The sequence below is a fragment of the Macaca nemestrina genome, chromosome 5 (genome assembly GCF_043159975.1).
Source record: "Macaca nemestrina isolate mMacNem1 chromosome 5, mMacNem.hap1, whole genome shotgun sequence".
Taxonomy (NCBI): domain Eukaryota; kingdom Metazoa; phylum Chordata; class Mammalia; order Primates; family Cercopithecidae; genus Macaca; species Macaca nemestrina.
Window position 1 is genome coordinate 158976684 of NC_092129.1, and position 19353 is coordinate 158996036.

General features: G+C 39.6%; 1 protein-coding gene across 6 annotated transcripts in view; it reads left to right on the forward strand.

The window, feature by feature from the left end:
- The window catches only part of LOC105482555 (cytidine monophosphate-N-acetylneuraminic acid hydroxylase), a 353903-nt gene extending 334865 nt beyond the window's left edge, over positions 1-19038 (forward strand). For 5 of the 6 annotated variants that reach the window (XM_071097510.1, XM_011742717.3, XM_011742720.3 and 2 more), the window contains 5 exons: positions 3151-3325; positions 4848-4964; positions 10263-10378; positions 12963-13059; positions 15697-19038. In XM_071097510.1, coding sequence (XP_070953611.1) covers positions 3151-3325; positions 4848-4964; positions 10263-10378; positions 12963-13059; positions 15697-15714 — 523 coding nt within the window. In that variant the 3' untranslated portion in view covers positions 15715-19038. Of the gene's footprint in view, positions 1-3150; positions 3326-4847; positions 4965-10262; positions 10383-12962; positions 13060-15696 lie in introns of those variants that run through there. The other variant, XM_071097511.1, reaches the window with a different exon arrangement.
- Positions 19039-19353: the final 315 nt, after the last annotated feature.

A 19353-nucleotide genomic window follows, 5' to 3' on the forward strand; every position in this document is an offset into this window, starting at 1 on the left:
TCAAGCAATTCTCCTGCCTCAGCCTCCTGAATAACTGGGATTACAGGTGTATGCCACCGTGCCCGGCTAATTTTTGTATTTTTAGTAGAGACAAGGTTTCACCATGTTGGTCAGGCTGATCTTGAACTTCTGACCTCATGATCTGCTCGCCTCCACCTCCCAAATTGCTCGGATTACAGGCGTGAGCCACCGCGCCCGGCCTAGGTCACTTTTTAAAAATGGAAGTCTTACCACTTAAATAAAATGAACTATCCAATAAGTATCTCACAAATCTCGGGGAAGACTGAATTTTTTCCTAATCTTTTCATCCTGTATAACAATGACTCAAATGTTTTCATCATCTCAGAACCTTTCTAGAGGGTAAACAGTGAAGAATCTTTTCTTCTATTAAGGGCCATTGATACAGCTCAAAAATAAATTATTTTATGAAAGTAAAAAGCAGTAAGAAAATTAGTTTTCATGTCAGTGCAAATATTACCCAATTTCCCATTCCATAGATAGTACATTTGAACAAGTAACAATAACACACTGGAAATGCAATCCGAGAAAATTAACATGATGTCACAAAGCTATATTTTTTTGAATACTACTCTGAAGCCAAATGAAACCATCATGGGCTATTTGGAAATGGACTAACATTTTGGAGAGTGGTACATGCAATTACCAAAAGCTCACCCTCTCCCAGCCTTGCCTCTGCAAAGTCAGTATGAATGGTAAATCAGCTGATTCTGTCTTTTGCTAACTTCCCATATCAAACAAGTTATCAAATCTGGTCAATTCTCCTTCATAAAGCACTCACAAATCCATCACTTATCTCCAGCCTCTTCTGCCCTGGCCTTAATTCTGCCTCTCAAAACTTATCACCTAGACTCCTGCAGTGCCCCCTGACTCCCGCACAACTTCCCTTGACCCATCTTCCGTGCCAGTGTCTTCAATCTGCTGGTCACAATCCATTGGCGAGTCATAAAATTAATGCCATTGCTCACAGTCAATGTTTTAAAAATGAAATATAATAGAATAAAATGAATAGAATAGAAAATTCCTGAGTACATTTCATGTAACAAGCGTATCATTTCATGAAACTTTTGTTTCATAGGTACCCTTGGTAGGTGGACTCCAGGGTCCTAATGTAAAATATAGTCTTTACTGGGATGATAGGCAAAATGTTTGAAAGCCCCTGCTCTTCATTGCTGACAAAGTTACCTTTCTAAAGTGCAAATATTCCTGTTTAAAATTCTGCAGGATATCCTTAGTGTCTCCAGGATAAAAGTGTTTCTAATTTTATTTTCCAGGTCTAAAGGTTTTTAATTATTCCAGTTCTTAGCAACGTATTCAAGAGCCTTTGTCATTTTACATTTGCCTAACTGCAAAAATCATCTCTTTCTATTGCCCCAGCAGTAATTTTCAAGCTTTAATGAACACCAGAATAACTGAAGAGACTCACATAAATCCAGATCCCTGGACTCCCTTCCCCCCCAGATCCGGATTCAGTAGATCTGAGGCAGAGCCCAGGAATCTGCATGTGTATCCTTGTGCCTCACCAAAGCATTCTATGTGACTAGAAAGTCAACACTGTTGGGTCTCAGAGCTAAGACAAAGTATAGGGGACACACAGAGACCAAGTACTTTAACTGCCTTGCAAGGGGAGGAGGAAAAAAATGTGACCAAGGAAAGCTTAATCTGGATCTTTGGCATTTAGAGATGAGGAGGATGTCACAAGTAGAGAGAAGAAAGAGATTCTAGTCAGAAGCAATGGGATGTGCTGGAGACGGCAAGTGTACAATGGGTTTGGTGAATGCGGATACTTCGAATGAGGGCATAAATATATGTCATTCATTGAGAAATGATTTGTTGAACTCCTTCTGTATACAAGTCATCATCCCAGGTATAGGGGATACAGATGTGAAGAGGCTTTTGTCCTCATAAAGCCATCTGTCTTCCTGAGTAGAGGGCTTGTGAGTGAAAGCGGAGGAAAAGGGTGAGACGGATAGGCGGCCAGGCTTGGAGAAAGGTCCCAGAAGCCAGTGTAGGGAATTTGGGCTGTGAGTGGGGGAAGCTGCAGAATATTATAAAGCAAAGAAGGGACATTACTGAGTTGTGTTTTAGAAAAACCATTTCAGCTTTGCAGAGAATGGATTGGGGAACAGGTAGAACCACTGGAGTAAAGGATGGTGGTTGGGAGGGTGTGGCTTTCTATAGAAAGAGATTAGTGAAGCTCTAGACTGAGGTAAGGCAAGGAGTTGCAGAAGAAGATTTGAGATATATTTAGAAGTGAGAAGCTTTAGGATTTGTTAAATAATTTTTTTTTCTTTTTTTCTTTCTTTTTTTTTTTTTTTACAGAAACCAGTATATCTGTAGCTTAGGGCATATAAAAGTATAGTTTTGAGAAGAGGGTCAGCTACCGCCACCTGCCACGTCTTTATGAGATGGGCACCTATTTCCCTCCTTATATTTTCTTTATCCAGATCACATCCTATTGCATTCTCGGGATTTAAAATTCCGCATTTTATGCAAGGATACATCTTCATATGAGATGGACAGAACTCTAGGATTGTCAGAGAACTCTATTATCCACATTACTGGCTGGGTTTAAGGGTAAAAACTTGCATCTGTCTATTGGCTGTGCTTTGATTAGGACAGCAAGAGCACCACATATTAGAGACACAAAGTTCTGGGAATTTCTTAAAGATACGCTAAAGTCATCCATATATCCAACAAATACTTATTGAACACCTGCTATGGGTTCAGCCATGGTTGCTACTTTCACCAAACTTATATTCTAATTGGGGTGGGGAGGCACAAGTGTGCAGGCATCCACAAGATCATATGGCCAGATTATAAGCAACATTTCCATAATTTACTTGTTTGGAACAAAGAGGCCCAAATTAGTGGTTTTCACATGTTTTTTTCTAGACATAGACTTCTTTCTTCAAATGAAATCTGACTTAGAAACCTATCACACTAGACAATAGGAGCTGCTCTGATTTAGGCAATGGTGGGACCACTGAGGCACTTTTGTGGGACCCCTTGTGAATTATCTGAGCAGTCTCAAAGCTGCTAGTCTGGTTGACTTTTACTACTTAAGTACTAACTTTTGCCTTCATTACTTGTTGCTTTCTTTCACTGTTCTCACACCTTTGTGTCTTTAAGCAAGGGCATCATAGAGCCTCCAGAAGGGACCAAAATTTACAAGGATTCCTGGGATTTTGAACCTTATTTGGAAATCTTGAATGCTGCTGTAGGAGATGAAATATTTCTTCACTCATCCTGGATAAAAGAATACTTCACTTGGGCTGGATTTAAAGATTACAACCTTGTGGTCAGGGTATGCTATTGTTTTTCTTTGCTTTCTTGCGTAATGGAAATACGTGAACACCCCTTTGTTTTCCAATAAGCATTTATTAAGTCCTATCAACTGCCTAACAGAGAACAGATTTGACAGTGTGATCAGCAATCTCTTGTTGAATATTTAGAGAATGTTCTGAAGTCCCTAAGTTTTTCTTTTGGAACATCTTTTATCTCCTATCACCACGTGTTTTTTGTTGTGTTTGTGAGTGTTTAGGCTTTGTTTTGGCATGGCAGGAACAGCTATTTAAACTGTGGGGCTAGAAGGTAGGATCCACCCAAAGAGGTGATGGCCTGGAGCAAGGTGAGGTAGAAGCAGGTAACCCTTATCTGCAGCTATACTGAGGCTGAATTGCACAAATTGAGAACTAGGCCTAGGTCTACAGCTTAAACTAGCCCTAACACATTCATACAGAGCCACAAGCTAAGAAAGAGTTCATGTTATAACCTAGTCACCAAAACTGGACATATCTCCAGAAGCAAACTAAATACTAGCAGGCAGAGGGTGCAAGACAAAGAGGAGGTCTGAAATGGGACAGGAGTAACTGCAAAGTCAGTGAGTAAACAGCCACCTGTGGCTTATATGAGATGCCTGAGGATGCACAGGGGAGCAAATTTAGAGATGTCATCAGGAAATGGACAACACTCACACTCTTAAGACACAAGTATTCATTACCCTCAGGGTAAGAACTACTCCCAAGTTTATCTTTCAATTTCTGAACACTAATGCCAGATAATACTTACTATTCTCAAAAGCAATGATCCCCAAAAACCTAGCTGGGGCCCATGGCCAGTCTGTGGCAAAGTTTTTGCTGGCAAATAGTGAAATAAATAAGAGAGCACGTATGTATGTCAACTCTCTTTTCTTGGGATGAATTGCTATTATTCCCATAGAATAATAGACTAAGTCCTTTCTATTTGGGTATTAAAACATTCTTTCTTCAATGAAATAAAAGGGTAGCAGAGGCAAGATATTTTTCAGTCCTCACTTAGCCAAACAAATGGCTAATATCTATATTAGTTCCCAGATAATTTCTAGAAAATTGTCTTTGAAATCTAATGACCTACGAAGCATTGGTAAATGATATTTTCATTAGGACAATTAGTATGAAAAAGAGAAAAACTTTTGACAGTTTTTTTATAAAACATTTTCATTGAAACCATTTCTATATAGCTGCTATATGACAGTGAGAAACATTCCACATTTATTTCCTCACCTGCAAATTCATGGTGGGATTTGATATCTCATTAGTAATAGTACTTCAGATAGAATAACCAGCTCTATACATTTGGTGTTAGTGACATGAAGCTGTTTTGCTAATATAGATTAGGATTTGAATGTTACAGTTCAGGTGAGAGAAGAGACTCTTAATATTAATTTCCAGTTCATTGCTATCATCTATCATTTGAGAGCGTTTGAGTCTTACACATTCTTAGAATTTTTTAAAGACCTTGACCACCTGATTGATATTCTTCTCTTTACCATGTTGTCATTTGCACAGATGATTGAGACAGATGAGGACTTCAATCCTTTTCCTGGAGGATATGACTATTTGGTTGACTTTCTAGATTTATCCTTCCCAAAAGAAAGACCACAACGAGAACATCCCTATGAGGAAGTAAGCAGCAACACTGGTGGAAGTCTGCTTTTCTTCCTTCTTTCCATCCTTCCTTTCTTCCTTCCTTCCTCTCTTCCTTCCTTTCCTCCTAAATAAACTTTTAATTTTAGAATAACTTTAGGTTTACAGAAAAGTTACAAGGATAGTACAAAGTATTATTAACAACTTACTTTACTATGGTACATTTGTCACAACTAACAAACCAATATTAAAAATATTGTTATTAATCAAAGTTCACACTTATTTCTTTATGAGCCATTCCCAAAGATTGGATTCTCCATCTGCTTACTTCCAGACACCTGCTCAACCTAAGCTGTTATTAGACCTGTGAGCATTGATCTCTGCCTTCCTTTTCCTCTGCCCCTCTCAATGGGTGTCTCTGGAAAGGGAGTTAGATCAACATGAAGCATCACGTATTGATTGCATTCAAATTCTGAACAAAGCTCTCGCCAGTGGCAGCATTATGTAAAAAGCTATGGCAGTGGAGACAGTGTCAAGATGGGGATTGATGCCCCTTTCTGCACATCATGATTCCTGATTAGGAGGCTTTGAGCAGTTATTTAAGCTGTCTGAGCTTTAGGGGTTTTTGTTTGCTTCCACAGGGCTTGCTCCCACCTTACCAGTTTGTCGTGATAGTCAAATGACATAATATATGTGAGCATGCATTGTAATTTAAAATTGTCTATGAATGTCAGAATCATTAGTTACAAGGATATACAGTCTGCCCTTAAACTTATTGTATGTGCCATTTAAACGTGTGATGCCTTAAATGTAGAGGTTTAAATATACCTTCACTTAATAGATGTAATAAATGTGCTCTTAAACTACATTTTAATAAATTGACTAGTATTTTTGTGTTTACTAAAATGCTTGCTATTGAAGAAATCCTATATTGAAACTTCAGTAAAACTAATAATCTACTACCTGATTTATAGATATTAAAAAAAAAAAAAACTGGCACCGGGCACAGTGGCTCACACCTGTAATCCCAGCACTTTGGGAGGCCAAGGCAGGTGGATTGCCTGAGGTCAGGAGTTTGAGACCAGCCTGGCCAACATGGTGAAACCCCATCTCTACTAGAAATACAAAAATTAGCTGGGCGTGGTTGTGGGCACCTGTAGTCCCAGCTACTTGGGAGGCTGAGGCAGGAGAATCACTTGAACCCAGGAGACGGCAGTTTCAGTGAGCCAAGATCATGCCATTGTACTCCAACCTGGGTAACAGAGCAAAACTCGGTCTCAAAAACAAACAAAAAACAAAACAAAACAAAACTGGATTTTTACATGTAAGAAAATCCTGTGTGAGACACCGTATAGATGATAAATAGGCTTACACCTTTTTAGACAAAATGACTCTTTGCATTTATTGCTTTATGTATCAAACACTTACCTAGCTTGCTTTATGCCAAGCACAGTGTTAAACACTTTGCAAATATTAAGACATTTAATCCAACAACAACCCTATGAACAGATATTACTGTCTGCCCCCATTTCATAGATGAAGAAACTGCGGCTATAAGAGTTAGAATAACTTGCCCATGGTTGTACAGCTAAAGAATGGTGGTGCGGGGCTTTAACTCAAGCAGTCTAGCTCAAAGTCTATGCTCTTAGCCACTGTGTAGCCTTTTAAATCTGAATTTACAAAACCTATAAATTGAGATGTCTGTTAGCCTCAAGAGATTCACCTTTGAAAATTTTAAAATAATTTCATTTAAAATATTTAATTTGGAAAAAAATATCACTTTTTCACAGCTTTCCATAATGCATCTGCTGGAAAGAACAAGTAGCAGTTCTGTTGCAGATTAAATATACCATGGGGCAAATCACGATGCCATCTCTGCACATGGTGCTGTTATAATGTCGCTTGAGGGCTTTTATCTCCCAGGATTTTAGGGAGAGTTCTATATGCTGAGGTTTGGTTAAAGGGGTTATGCCTATATATGGAAGAGCTCCTTTTCTTGCTACCTGGAGCCTTCTTATATTGCCTCCCTCCTGCCACCTTTTTGGAGGTATTAATTGCCTTTCAAACTCATCATTTCTATCACACTGACTCTCCATTCTTAAATGCATGGCTCCTGTAGCTCGCCATCCTCCTGCACCAATCTGGAAGGGCTCCTAACTCTGCTGCAAATCCACCTTTCACTGCCTCCAGACCCCACCCATGCCTTTCCCTTCCTTGCTTCACTTCTATGTGGGACTTTCTGCTTAACTGTCTCCTGCCTCATGGTGTGTAAGTTTCAGCGGGTAATTCTGGGTGACTAATCATTTTCCATAGACACCCGAAGGTACTGCTCCTTTGGCTTCCAGTTACAGACAAGGTTGCTCTAAAGAAAACTTATACTAGGTTGATCCTCCTTTCTTTGTGGGTGACTTTTAAGAATTACAGGATTAGTCCATATTTACTGATAAAAAGACTTTTTTCAGCTGATTTGGGGCTCTTATGTACAGGTGTAGGATCTGTCATTCCATAGGCTCTACTTACAGAGGGCTTGCACACTGGTGCAAGGCACATCTCGTAAACTGGTGAAGCTGGGTGCAGATTGCATCAAGTAGAATGCAGGAGAAGAAGGGGGCAGGCCTGCTAAGCTCCAGCTGATCTGAAATTTCCAGAGAACTTGAAAATCTGGCTTTTCATGTGAAATACCCAAATTTATAAATGTAGAAAGCAGAGTCAATGTTCTTAAAGAGCTGTAGACTACATGAAATGAGAGCTAGGCTGTATTTGGCCAAAGGATCATCAGTATGCTTTAAGCTGTGAAGGTGAGGAGAGGGGCCAGCTAGTAGGCTAGGGGACCCCTGAGTGCCAAAATGTGGAGGCTCTTGCTTTCAGCATCACAAATGCACTACCTTGTTCTCCCCTCACTCCAAAATTGATTCTATGTATTGAGATAACTGTCTAAATATATTTGACCTGGGAGCCATATGTAGTGTAGGGACGGGGCCAGCTATCTCATGGACATACTTTTGTGCTCGCCCTGCTGTCATCCACAGTACCTACTTCTATTCCCTCCACATCTGAACGCCCCTCCATGTACTGTCTGGGATTCTACAGTCTCTGCCCTGCATCTTTGGTTTCCATTTGTCTGCATGCTTTGTAGATTCACATAATTAGTTGAATTCTCCTGTCAATGAATTGCTTCCATTTCTTTTCACTGTGGCAGTTTATTCCTGCATAATTGCTTGGCAACATTTTAGTTGGATCTGGAAATGCAGAGGAGATAGGTTATGCACACAATTTGTCCATCATTGTGAAGCAATAGTCTTCTCCTTAGCCCAGTGACAGTACCTCCTTGTTTTCCTGAAGATTCTTTTGCATTCTTTTGGAGTTCCTCTTCCCCCGGGCACTGCTTAAGTCTCTTGTTTCCTTCCAGGACTCTGTGTTCATTCCACTGTTCTTCCCAAGTTGCTTCCTGGGTAAACTCACCTGCTAACATCACTTCTCTGCTAATGACTCCAAAAATAATCCATATGTCCAGCCCAGAGCTCTCTCTGGCTGCCTCCAGTGCTGTCAAGCTTTGGGTTCTTCCATAGTCAACTGTCTGCTAGATATAATTGTCTGGATTTCTGAATCCTTAGCACCTAATTTTCAACTTGTTCAAAGTTCAACTCCTCATCCTCCTTCTTTAAAATGTTCTTTTTCCTTTTTCTATCTGATCGTGGGTAATATCATTCCCCAAGTCAGTCAAGCTAGAAACAAAGGAGTAATCTTTGGTTCTTCCCTTTTCCTACATCCCCAAACCTAATCAATAATCTAGACTTTTCCATTTTACACCCCAAATATTTCTTAAATCTACTTCCAATTCTCCTGTGTGCCCCTCTCCCAGCTAAAAGGCCAAGAAAGGCCATTTACCCTGCACTGGGAGGAACCAGGCCCTGGTAATGCATCTTAGCCAGGCTGACCTTAACCTGACCAAACTGTGGAATCATGTTTCTAAACCTCTGTTAGCAAAACTGTGACCTATGTTTGTAACCTCAGTTCATAATAGATATAATTGTTTTATACAAATGGTGCAAAAAAGAGAAATAGATCTAAAAATGCCAAACTTCCAATCAGGCTGTGTCATTTAATAGCCTCTCACTTATGAAAAGTTTGCCTCTACTGGTATTGGCATGATATTTACCAGGGGAAAATGTGATGCAGACACGAAAGAGCTCCTAACACTGGTGCTGATGGATTTTTTTTTTTTTTTTTTTTTTTTTTTTTTTTTTTTTTTTTTTGAGACGGAGTCTCGCTCTGTCGCCCAGGCTGGAGTGCAGTGGCCGGATCTCAGCTCACTGCAAGCTCCGCCTCCCGGGTTCACGCCATTCTCCTGCCTCAGCCTCCCGAGTAGCTGGGACTACAGGCGCCCGCCACCTCGCCCAGCTAGTTTTTTTTGTATTTTTTTAGTAGAGACGGGGTTTCACCGTGTTAGCCAGGATAGTCTCCATCTCCTGACCTCGTGATCCACCCGTCTCGGCCTCCCAAAGTGCTGGGATTACAGGCTTGAGCCACCGCACCCGGCCTGGATTGTTAAAACTATGTCCAACCAAGGATAACTTCTCTTTATTTTCTTTATATAAATTATCTCATTTTTTTCTCACAACCGTCTCATAATAGAGAAACGGAGGCTTAGCAAGCTTAAGGTCACATAATTAGTAAGTGCAGGGCTGAGACTCAAGACCATCTCTGCTTGTCTCTTAATCCTGTGCTGCCTTGGCTCTTCAACAGCTTAAAAGTTGGGATTCTTTAAGGATAAAGATCTTGACCACATGATTTAAAGTAATCCTGTTCTGTGACAGGCCAGAAACTACAGACTGTTGTGAGCTTGCAGGCTCTGCTTTGCCTCTAAATGTTCAGGTGGAGACTTGAACACTCGGCTTTTAGAATGACGATGATAGCAAAGATTTCTTGAGTGCTTACTATGTGCCAGGCTTTAAGTGTTTTATATACATCCTCACAACAATCCTATAAGGCATATTCTATTATTCTCTTCATTTTATAGATACAAAAGCCAAGGCACAGAATGGTGACCAAGATCACACAGCTAGAACCTGGATTTGAATCCAGCAATCTGCAGTCTGTGCTCTCAGCCAGATACTCCCCCTGCTCTTAATCCATTTCCTGTTTTCCTTCTTTCAAGTCCTGCTGCACTTAGCTTCTTTCCTTTTCTCCTCAGCCTGTGATATCTGCTCCCAGAGACTTTTCTCCTTGGCTCTCCGTGCCTCTGCCATCATGGGCAGCTTGCTTCTCCCAGGGACAGGAGGGATCCATACTCTGCTGCCTGGGTTGCCCCTGCGAGTGGTTCCATGTCTATTTCAGATCCGTAGCCGGGTGGATGTCATCAGACACGTGGTGAAGAATGGTCTACTCTGGGATGAGTTGTATATAGGATTCCAAACACGGCTCCAGCGGGATCCTGACATATACCATCACCTGTAAGTCTGGAAGCACCTGGCACCCCCAGGCCATTGCTGAGGCTGCTGTGGATATGCATAAGCAGTCAGTGACTGCCTAAGCCCCCAGATTCTGACTAATATGTGAGATTCCACCATTAGAGCTTCATTCCTTTGTTAGTTGGTTAAAAAGCAAATCTGGTTAGGAAGGTATAACATTAAAGAGTCATTTATACATTCATATGAATGTGTTCCTGCACCCTTCTGGAAGTGGGTTTTGGTGTAAGAAAGAGAAATACATTATAAGAGGGAAAGGGTATGTTTGCCAAGACAAGAATGAGTATTTGTGTGGCAAAGACATGGTCATTGAATTAGTGAATTCCTGCATCACATTTTTGTCTGTGCTCAACTCGGAGCATGAATTTGGTAGGCTAGTTGGTTTAAGGGAATGGCCCATGAGTTTCTGTCTGCTTGCACTTCAAAACTGTTTAAGTCATTAGGATCATATTTAGAATATTTGCACTGAAATCTCAGAAAGGGCAATTTGCCATTTTTATATTTGCAAAATAATCAAAGTCTCATTACCACAGATCCTCTGAAAAAATGCAGAAATTTAATTTAAAAATTCTAATTATTTAAAATGTATAAGCAAAAGTTTGTACTCTGAGCTTGCAAGCAGAGGCATTTATTAAAATTTTTTTACTTATTTCCTTTTGAATGTTTTTAAATGATATGAAAAAGTATAAGAATGTGAAGCTATATAAAACAAAAAGGAAGTAACCCCACCAAGTCCCTCTCAGGAAACCCTGTTTCCTGCCCTTCCTTCCACACACTCTTATGGTAACCTTTGATAATAGCTCAGTGTGCACCCTCACAGGCCAAGCGACGTTTCTCTAAATATATTTGTTTTCAATAAAATGTTCCACACAGTTGGTGGTGAGGGAGTGTTATTGTTGCTGTTTTTATTTTTTATTTTTTTAATTTTGGCAAAGCATGCGCCACCTTTGGGATGTTGCTATTGTTTTTAAATGAAACCCTAGTACATATGTTCTGCAACTTGCATTTTTTACTCATCAATATATCTTAGAGAGCCTTCCACATTGGGACATCCAGGTCAACCTCAAATCTTTAAATAGCTGTAAAACATTCCAAGTTTTTTTTTTTTTATCATTTTCAACAGATCATATACCTAACTCTTGTTCTAGAAAGAAAGGAATCTGGCAACTTTTGAGGGGATCTTGGGGATTTTTTTCTTCATAATTCCGTCTTGGAAACCACTAAACTCTATCTTGTTCTATTGTGTTTTGGTAACAAGGGTCACAAATGTAAGAAGATGTCATCGTGAATACTGGGAAGCAGTCACAGCCCACTTTATCTTGTTGCTTTGAAAATGGGATTTGTGAATTTACTAAACGTTCTTCTGGTTATAAAAAAATACATATCCACTGTCAAAAATCTGAAATATATATATAAATGTGTATGTGTGCATATGTGTGTGTGTGTGTGTGTGTGTGTATATATATATATATATATATATATTTTTTTTTTTTTTTTGAGACGGAGTCTTGCTCTGCTGTCGGGGCTGGAAGTGCAGTGGTGCGATCTCGGCTCACTGCAAGCTCCGCCTCCCGGGTTCACGCCATTCTCCTGCCTCAGCCTCCCGAGTAGCTGGGAGTACAGGTGCCCGCCACCATGCCCGGCTAATTTTTTTGTATTTTTTTTTTTTAGTAGAGACGGGTTTTCACCGTGTTAGCCAGGATGGTCTCAATCTCCTGATCTCGTGATCCACCCGGGTGCCTTGGCCTCCCAAAGTGCTGGGATTACAGGCGTGAGCCACTGTGCCCGGCCTGAAAAAAATATTTTAAAATGAAAAATTAAAACTACAAATAATCCCACTACCCAAAAAGAATAATTTATATTTTGGTGTCTAGCTAATCTTTTTTTTCTTAAAAGCACATATACCGTACATACTTTTCTACCTGTGTGTTTATCAAAGTGATTTTCCACAGTATTGTATTTTCCTACATCATTTTTAATGCCCGCTTACCTGATACCACATACCTATATTAGTACTTTATTTAACCTCTGTGACCTTGAAGTCGTTTCTAACTTTTCACTATTTGGAACAATGGCAGATACTCATGTGGATGTGTCTTGCACACATTCATAGTGACTTCTGTAAGTTAAATTCCTAGGAGCAGGGCTGCTGCATTCTATGAATACAGTGTCTAGGCTTTTAGTGACCTCTACCAAATCGTTCTTTGGGAAGCCAGTTCACCTTTCCAAAAATAATGTATGAGAGAATACATTTACCTGTACCTTCACTAATACTAGATTCTATTGCTTTTGTGTACAGGATATAGATCTAGATTTTCACATATGAGGATTCCTTAAAGCAAGGAACATCATAGTACAATAAAAATAAGACAAAATCATCATGTTCTGAGGGACTATCTGTGTTCAACACCCCGAAAGTTCTGAGCTACATCAACAGCTACATCAACAGAGATAGTACAGAAACACTATCTCTTAGGGAGGACAGAGTACCAGGTACCAAATAGATCCTGGCAAATGAACAGGCATGGAAGTTTCCAGAGCACATTCCCATGCTTTATCTCTCTTACAGGTTTTGGAATCATTTTCAAATAAAACTTCCCCTCACGCCACCCAACTGGAGGTCATTCCTGACGTGCTGTGAGCAGAACGGGCCTGGGATTTCGCAGGTAAGGAATGTCCTGTAGGTTTGGGAGCCATCCTACCATGCATCCCGTGACACTCTCTTTGACACCTAAATTAAGCAGACACCCTGCCTGACAGAAACCCGACTTTTGGGGGACTGAGAACAGCTAACATTACAAGAACATTCAAGTGTTTTAAAAAGTAAATTAACAGGCTGGGCGCGGTGGCTCACGCCTGTAATCCCAGCACTTCGGGAGGCCAAGGCGGGTGGATTACCTGAAGTCAGGAGTTTGAAACCTGCCTAGCCAACATGGTGAAACCACATCTCTACTAAAAATACAAAAATTAGGTGTGGTGGTACTTGCCTATAATCACAGCTACTCAAGAGGCTGAGGCAGGAGAATTGCTTGAACAAGGGAGGCGGAGGTTGCAGTGAGCAGAGATTGTGCCATTGCACTCCAGCCTGGGAGACAAAAGCAAAAGTTCATCCCCCCACCCCCAACACCAAAAAAAAAAAAAAGGTAAATCAATAGTGCATCCAGTCCAGAGTCCGTAGAACCTTTGGCCTGGTTGAAGTAAACATACAGCCAATAAGTAAACAAAACCAAAACTCGTCCAGGTTTTGAGTATTTGAAATGTAATCCTGAGCATACAAGGGAAAGCAGCAACAAAAACTGAAGAGAGACAAACTAAAAACCGAGGGTGAGATGGAAAGCAGCACCTCCTCATTTCTAATAGACCTCTCTCCTCTTTTGGACTAATGATGATGAACTCGCCTGGCACAAATCAGATTTGACATTCCTTTCCTATAGCCTGAGATATGATTTTATTAAGTGAATTATAAAACCTGTCTCAGCCAGGCGCAGTGACTCACGCCTGTAATCCCAGCACTTGGGAAGCTGAGGTGGGCAGATCACTTGAGGTCAGGAGTTCAAGACCAGCCTGGCCAACATGGTGAAACCCCCTCTCTACTAAAAATACAAAAATCAGCCAGGTATGGTGGTGGGTGCCTGTAGTCCAAGGTACTTGGGAGACTGAGGCATGAGAATCACTCGAGCTGGGAAGGCGGAGGTTGCAGTGAGCCAAGATTGCACCATTGCACTCCAGCCTGGGCCACAGATGGAAACACTTGTCTCAAAAAAAAAAAAAACCTGTCTCCTCATGCTTCTGATTGAAGGGACCATATAATATGACTGCAAAGACAGTAGACAGTAAACTCTTTGACTCATGCATTTATTTGTTCCACAAACAGCGATCCCATCCCATTGTGTTATAATCTATTTATTAATTGTCTTTCCCAATAGATACTGAGATTCTTAAAAGTAGGAATTGTCACCTGGGTAGCCCTAGTGCCTAGCACAGTGCTGAGCACACATACAGTTTTATTCCTAATATGAATTCAAGGAAGGAAGGTACAAGTGAATTTCTCTTTCCCATTGTCAGCATGACTTGCCTCTTAAAATAGGCTTCAATGTCTTCACCAGTAAAATTGAGGTTTGAATTAGAATATCTTTTACATCCTTTCCAGTTGTAAAGTTATTTGTTCCATACTCGAATCGACCATAAGGCACTGGGCTAGAACTTCTAAGTTATAATTATAAGTTAGAAGGGATGCTAAGGAAATTCACATGCAACTTTATTACAAGGCCGACTCTCATGAGCACCGTATTTGTTGTACAAACAGAGTATCAGGAATACTGAGGAAAGAAAGATTGCATCTGAGGTTTTGAGATGACCAGGAAGAACGTTGTGGAGAGATAGCATTTGGGGAGTAAGGGGTAGGGGATTGGCTTAAAGATTGGGAAAAGTTTTAAACAAGCTAAAATAGAGGAGAGAGATGGTAGGGAGAATATTCCAGACAGAAAGAGTGGGTGAGGTTAAAAGGTGGAAAAATACAAGGTGAATTCAAGCAATGGCAAGTCTTCCTCATATGGCACCGAAGTAAGGGGAACCAGGAAAGGGGCATGAGTGAAAACTGGGAAAATAAGGAGAGTTAAGAGGGCTCAATGCAGATGCTGAGCAGGGTTTAGCTGTTGTGAAAAAGCAAGAGGAATAAAGGATAAGGAGGCAGCAGATAGAGCAACAAGTCCAAGCTCTTAGAGATGGAGCAGTTTTAAAAGAAGACAAGTTAAAAGTGTTTCTGTATAAGTGGGTGAATGAAGCAGAGCAGAGCAGAGATGAAGGCAATAGGAATCGAGAGGTCACTGTGTGCATTTGGACATTGCTGTATCAAGGAGACTTGGAGTCTGACTTGAGTTAAAATTCCAGCAATGTCACATACCATATGACCTTGGGAAAATTATTGGATCTCTTTGTGTTCCAGATTTCCACCTGTAAAATGAATGTAATAATAGCATTTACCTCACAGGGTTGTGTCACAGTATGAGGCATGTCTAGAAAAGTGACATGCCACGGAAAGTGAACAATAGCTGTTGACCATGTCAGCCCCACGAAATAAACAGGAGCACCATGTGGCCCACAGTTAGTTGGTAAATCCTTAAGAACTTAGGAGGAAGGTCATATTCCAGTTCACATTCCTGTTTTAGATTCTCGCTTATCTTAAAGCATTATAGACCTTGAACTAAATAAGAATAAAAATTTGCCCCAATGCAGTAAGAAAATGAAAAAGCATTGAAATAAGACTCATACTGTTGTTCATTAATAATATCTTCATTTCACAGGAATGCAAAACCACATGAAAATTTCAAGAATTCACTGATGAATGAAAAACAAAATAAAAATTTATCATTACATCTTGAATACAGGAAGCTTACAGCAAAGAGACTATGCTTTATGACATCAGCAATGGATAATTCTATGTTGCCTTTGTGATTTGTATATATAGCTTACATTTATAGATCACTACATAGCCAGATGAAAAAATATTTTATTCCATCCACAGTTCTCTACAAAAAGAACCAGTGAACCCAAAAAGAACAAATTATCTGTGGAAAACAAAGCATAACTGTAGTAGATACGAATCCAATCACCAAGGAAACAAACAGGAAGAGGAAAACATCCAAAACTACAATGAGGATAGGAAATGGTCTGTTTTTGTGATATTCGTATGATTAAGACACAAATTTTTTCCTAGGAAAATGTGATTGTTAACTAGGATTCTGTTTTACATGTTGACATTTCCAACACACACACCACTGATTTGAATTTCAAAATTTATTTTCTGATTATATATGCTACGTCTGATTCTGAAGATACAAAAATTCAATGGTGGAATTTGTTTCCTGAAATTTCTAGATTCATACTTAGTAATAGAAGTGTTTATTACCAACTTCTCATTTAGATTAACATCAATGATGTTTGATTATTCTGGTTAACCACACACATTATGCATAACAATAATGCTAGAAATTCAGGAATTATATTTTGTGATTTATACTATGTGATAAATTATTCAATTTTCACTGAAAATAAATATAATGTATATCAATATAATGTAGGTCAGAGTGTCTATGGTGAACAAAAGATTATTTTAAAATATGAATTTTTCTCATACTAAGTCTATATTCTCATGCTATCTTTCCAGTTCTCTCCTTCTGATATCCTGATATCACCAGTTCCTTGACAACCAGACCACCAATTCACTGACCTGATATCAGCTCCTATGTCCTCGCTTCCCTTTGCACTCTTCTTGCATATACCCCCACATCTCCTGCTCTCTCCCCATCTCTAGTATCTCATGTCTCACTTCCATTACTTAAATAAAAAACCATGAAATCATCTTTCTACTTGGCTCTCACATCCACTCTGTCAACAAATTGTCACCTCCACCTTCAGAATATATCCAGGGTCTGACCAATTTCTACCACTTCCACTGCTACCAAGATCAGAAGAGGAAGGAAACTCATAAAAGTACGATAATCTTGGCATCAGGGACTGATTTTCCTCCGCAGACATCTGCCAATTCCAGAAAAGGTCAAGAAACTGAATGCCTCAAAATCTGCTCAAAGCCATTTACTGGGAGATGTCTCATGATTGACACGCTCCTAGTGTGAAGTCACCCTAAAGAGTGCCAGGGAAGCTGCTAGCTCTTGGGCGCTGCCACCACACCTGGCCCCCTAACTTGTTTTTTGAAGCAAAAATATTGACACCAACACATGACAAGAACATGTAGGAAAACAAAAATTTCAGGACAATTTCAGAAATGAACACAGATGCAAAATCCCAAACAAAGTATCAACAAATCGAACCTAGCAATTTATAAAAAGGATAATTTATTACAACTCAGTTGGCTTTAGTCTCAATGCAAAGTTAGTTTCACATGTGAAAATCAACCACATTAACTGAATAAAGGAGAAATTTTAGTCTGGACACGGTGGCTCACGCTGGTAATCCCAGCACTTTGGGAGGACAAAGTGGGAGGATCACTTAAGCGCAGGAGTTTGAGACCAGCAATTTCAGACCAGCCTGGGCAACATAGTAAGATTCTACAAAAAAAATTTTTTTTAATTAGCTGTGCATCATGGCATGCACCTGTAATCTCAGCTACTCAGAAGACTGAGGCAGGAAGATCACTTGAGCCCAGGAGGTGGAGGCTTCAGTGAGCCAGGGTCATGCCACTGCACTCAACCTGGGCAACAGAGTAAGACCCTGACTATAAATAGAAGAAATTGTATAGGATTATGTCAATATATGTACAAAAAACATTTGATAAATGCTTTAATAGCCATTCGTGAACTTAAGTGAATAAAGAAACTCATAGTAACTGGGAATAGAAAAGATCTTTCTCTGAAAGAAACACTACAGCAAATATTTTAGCAGTGAGATGTTTAAACCTTCCCAGATTGGAAGTATTGCAATATAATGAAAATTCTAGTCAGTGCAATAAGGCAAGAAATACGAAGTATAATTATTAGAAGAAATAGATTAGTTGCAGACAATATTCTTGTGAACACAGAAAATTCAAAACATTCTACAGATAAGTAGAAATAATGTTTAGCAAGGTTTCTGATATAAGGTCAATATACAGAAAAAAACTAATATTTATCAGTGATCAACAGAAAATAAAAATTTTAAAAGATGCCTTTTATAATAACATCAAAATATCAAATACCTAGGAATAAATCTAATAAAGTATGTGCACTATCTCTAAACAAAAGCTACAAAACAGTATTGAGCTAAACCTAAATATCAAAGATGTAATAGAGGGACATGTCATGCTAATGAACTGGAAGACTCAATCTTTTTTTTTTTTTTTTTTTTTTTGGAGACAGTCTTGCTCTGACACCCAGGCTGGAGAGTACAGTAGCCCGATCTCGGCTCTCTGCAACCTCCACTTCCAGCGTTCAAGCAATTCTCCTGCCTCAGCTGCCTGAGGAGCTGGGATTACAGGTGCCCACCACCACACCCAGCTAATTTTTGTAGATTTCATAGAGACGGGGTTTCACCATGTTGGCAAAGCAGGTCTCGAACTCCTGACCTTAGGTGATCCACCCACCTCGGTCTTCCAAAATGCTGGGATTACAGGTGTGAGCCACCGTGCCCTGCCAAGACTCAATATTTTTTAAATGTCAAATTTACCCAACAAGTTTTAAACCTTTCAACAGGTATTTATTTTATGGAAATTGAGAGGCAGTTTCTAAAATGTGCATAGCAATAGAAAATTTCAAGAGTAACCAAGGCACTCTTTAAAGAAGATGAGGAATAAGGAGGGTAGGAAGAAGGGGAGAAGGAGGTGGAGAGGGAGGAGTAGAAGAAGACAGTATATGTTCTACCGGATAACAAAACTTATAGTAATTTGACAGTAGGGTAAGTGGCTCAAGGGAGACAGATCAATATAACAGAATGGAAAGCACAAAAACTCAGGCAAACATGGAGACTTCCTTTAAGACAAAGATGGTACTGCAGATCAGTGGAGAAGGTGATTTAAACAAATGTGCTAGTTGAATTGGATGTCATGTGCTGGGAGCCTTGACCCCTATGTTATAACAGAAACAAGGAATCAATGTGAGGTGAATTATAGATCTAAATGTGAAAAGCAAAACAATAAAACTTCTAGATGATGATATATGGAAATATCTTTGTGACCTTGCTGACAAGATTTCTTAAACAGAACACAAAGCAGCACTAACCATCAAGAGAAAAAAATCGAACAATTAGACTACAGTAAATATAAACTCTATTCATGGCCCAGCAATCTCACTCTCAGCTGTTTACCCAAGAGAAATGGAAATATGTTCACAAAAAACTTAATAATGTTTGCAGCAGCTTTATTCAGAATTACTCCTAAACTCGAAACAATTCAAATACCTTTCAACTGGCACATGGCTAAACAAAAGCTAGTGCATCTATACAATGGCATACTATTTCATAATTAAAAG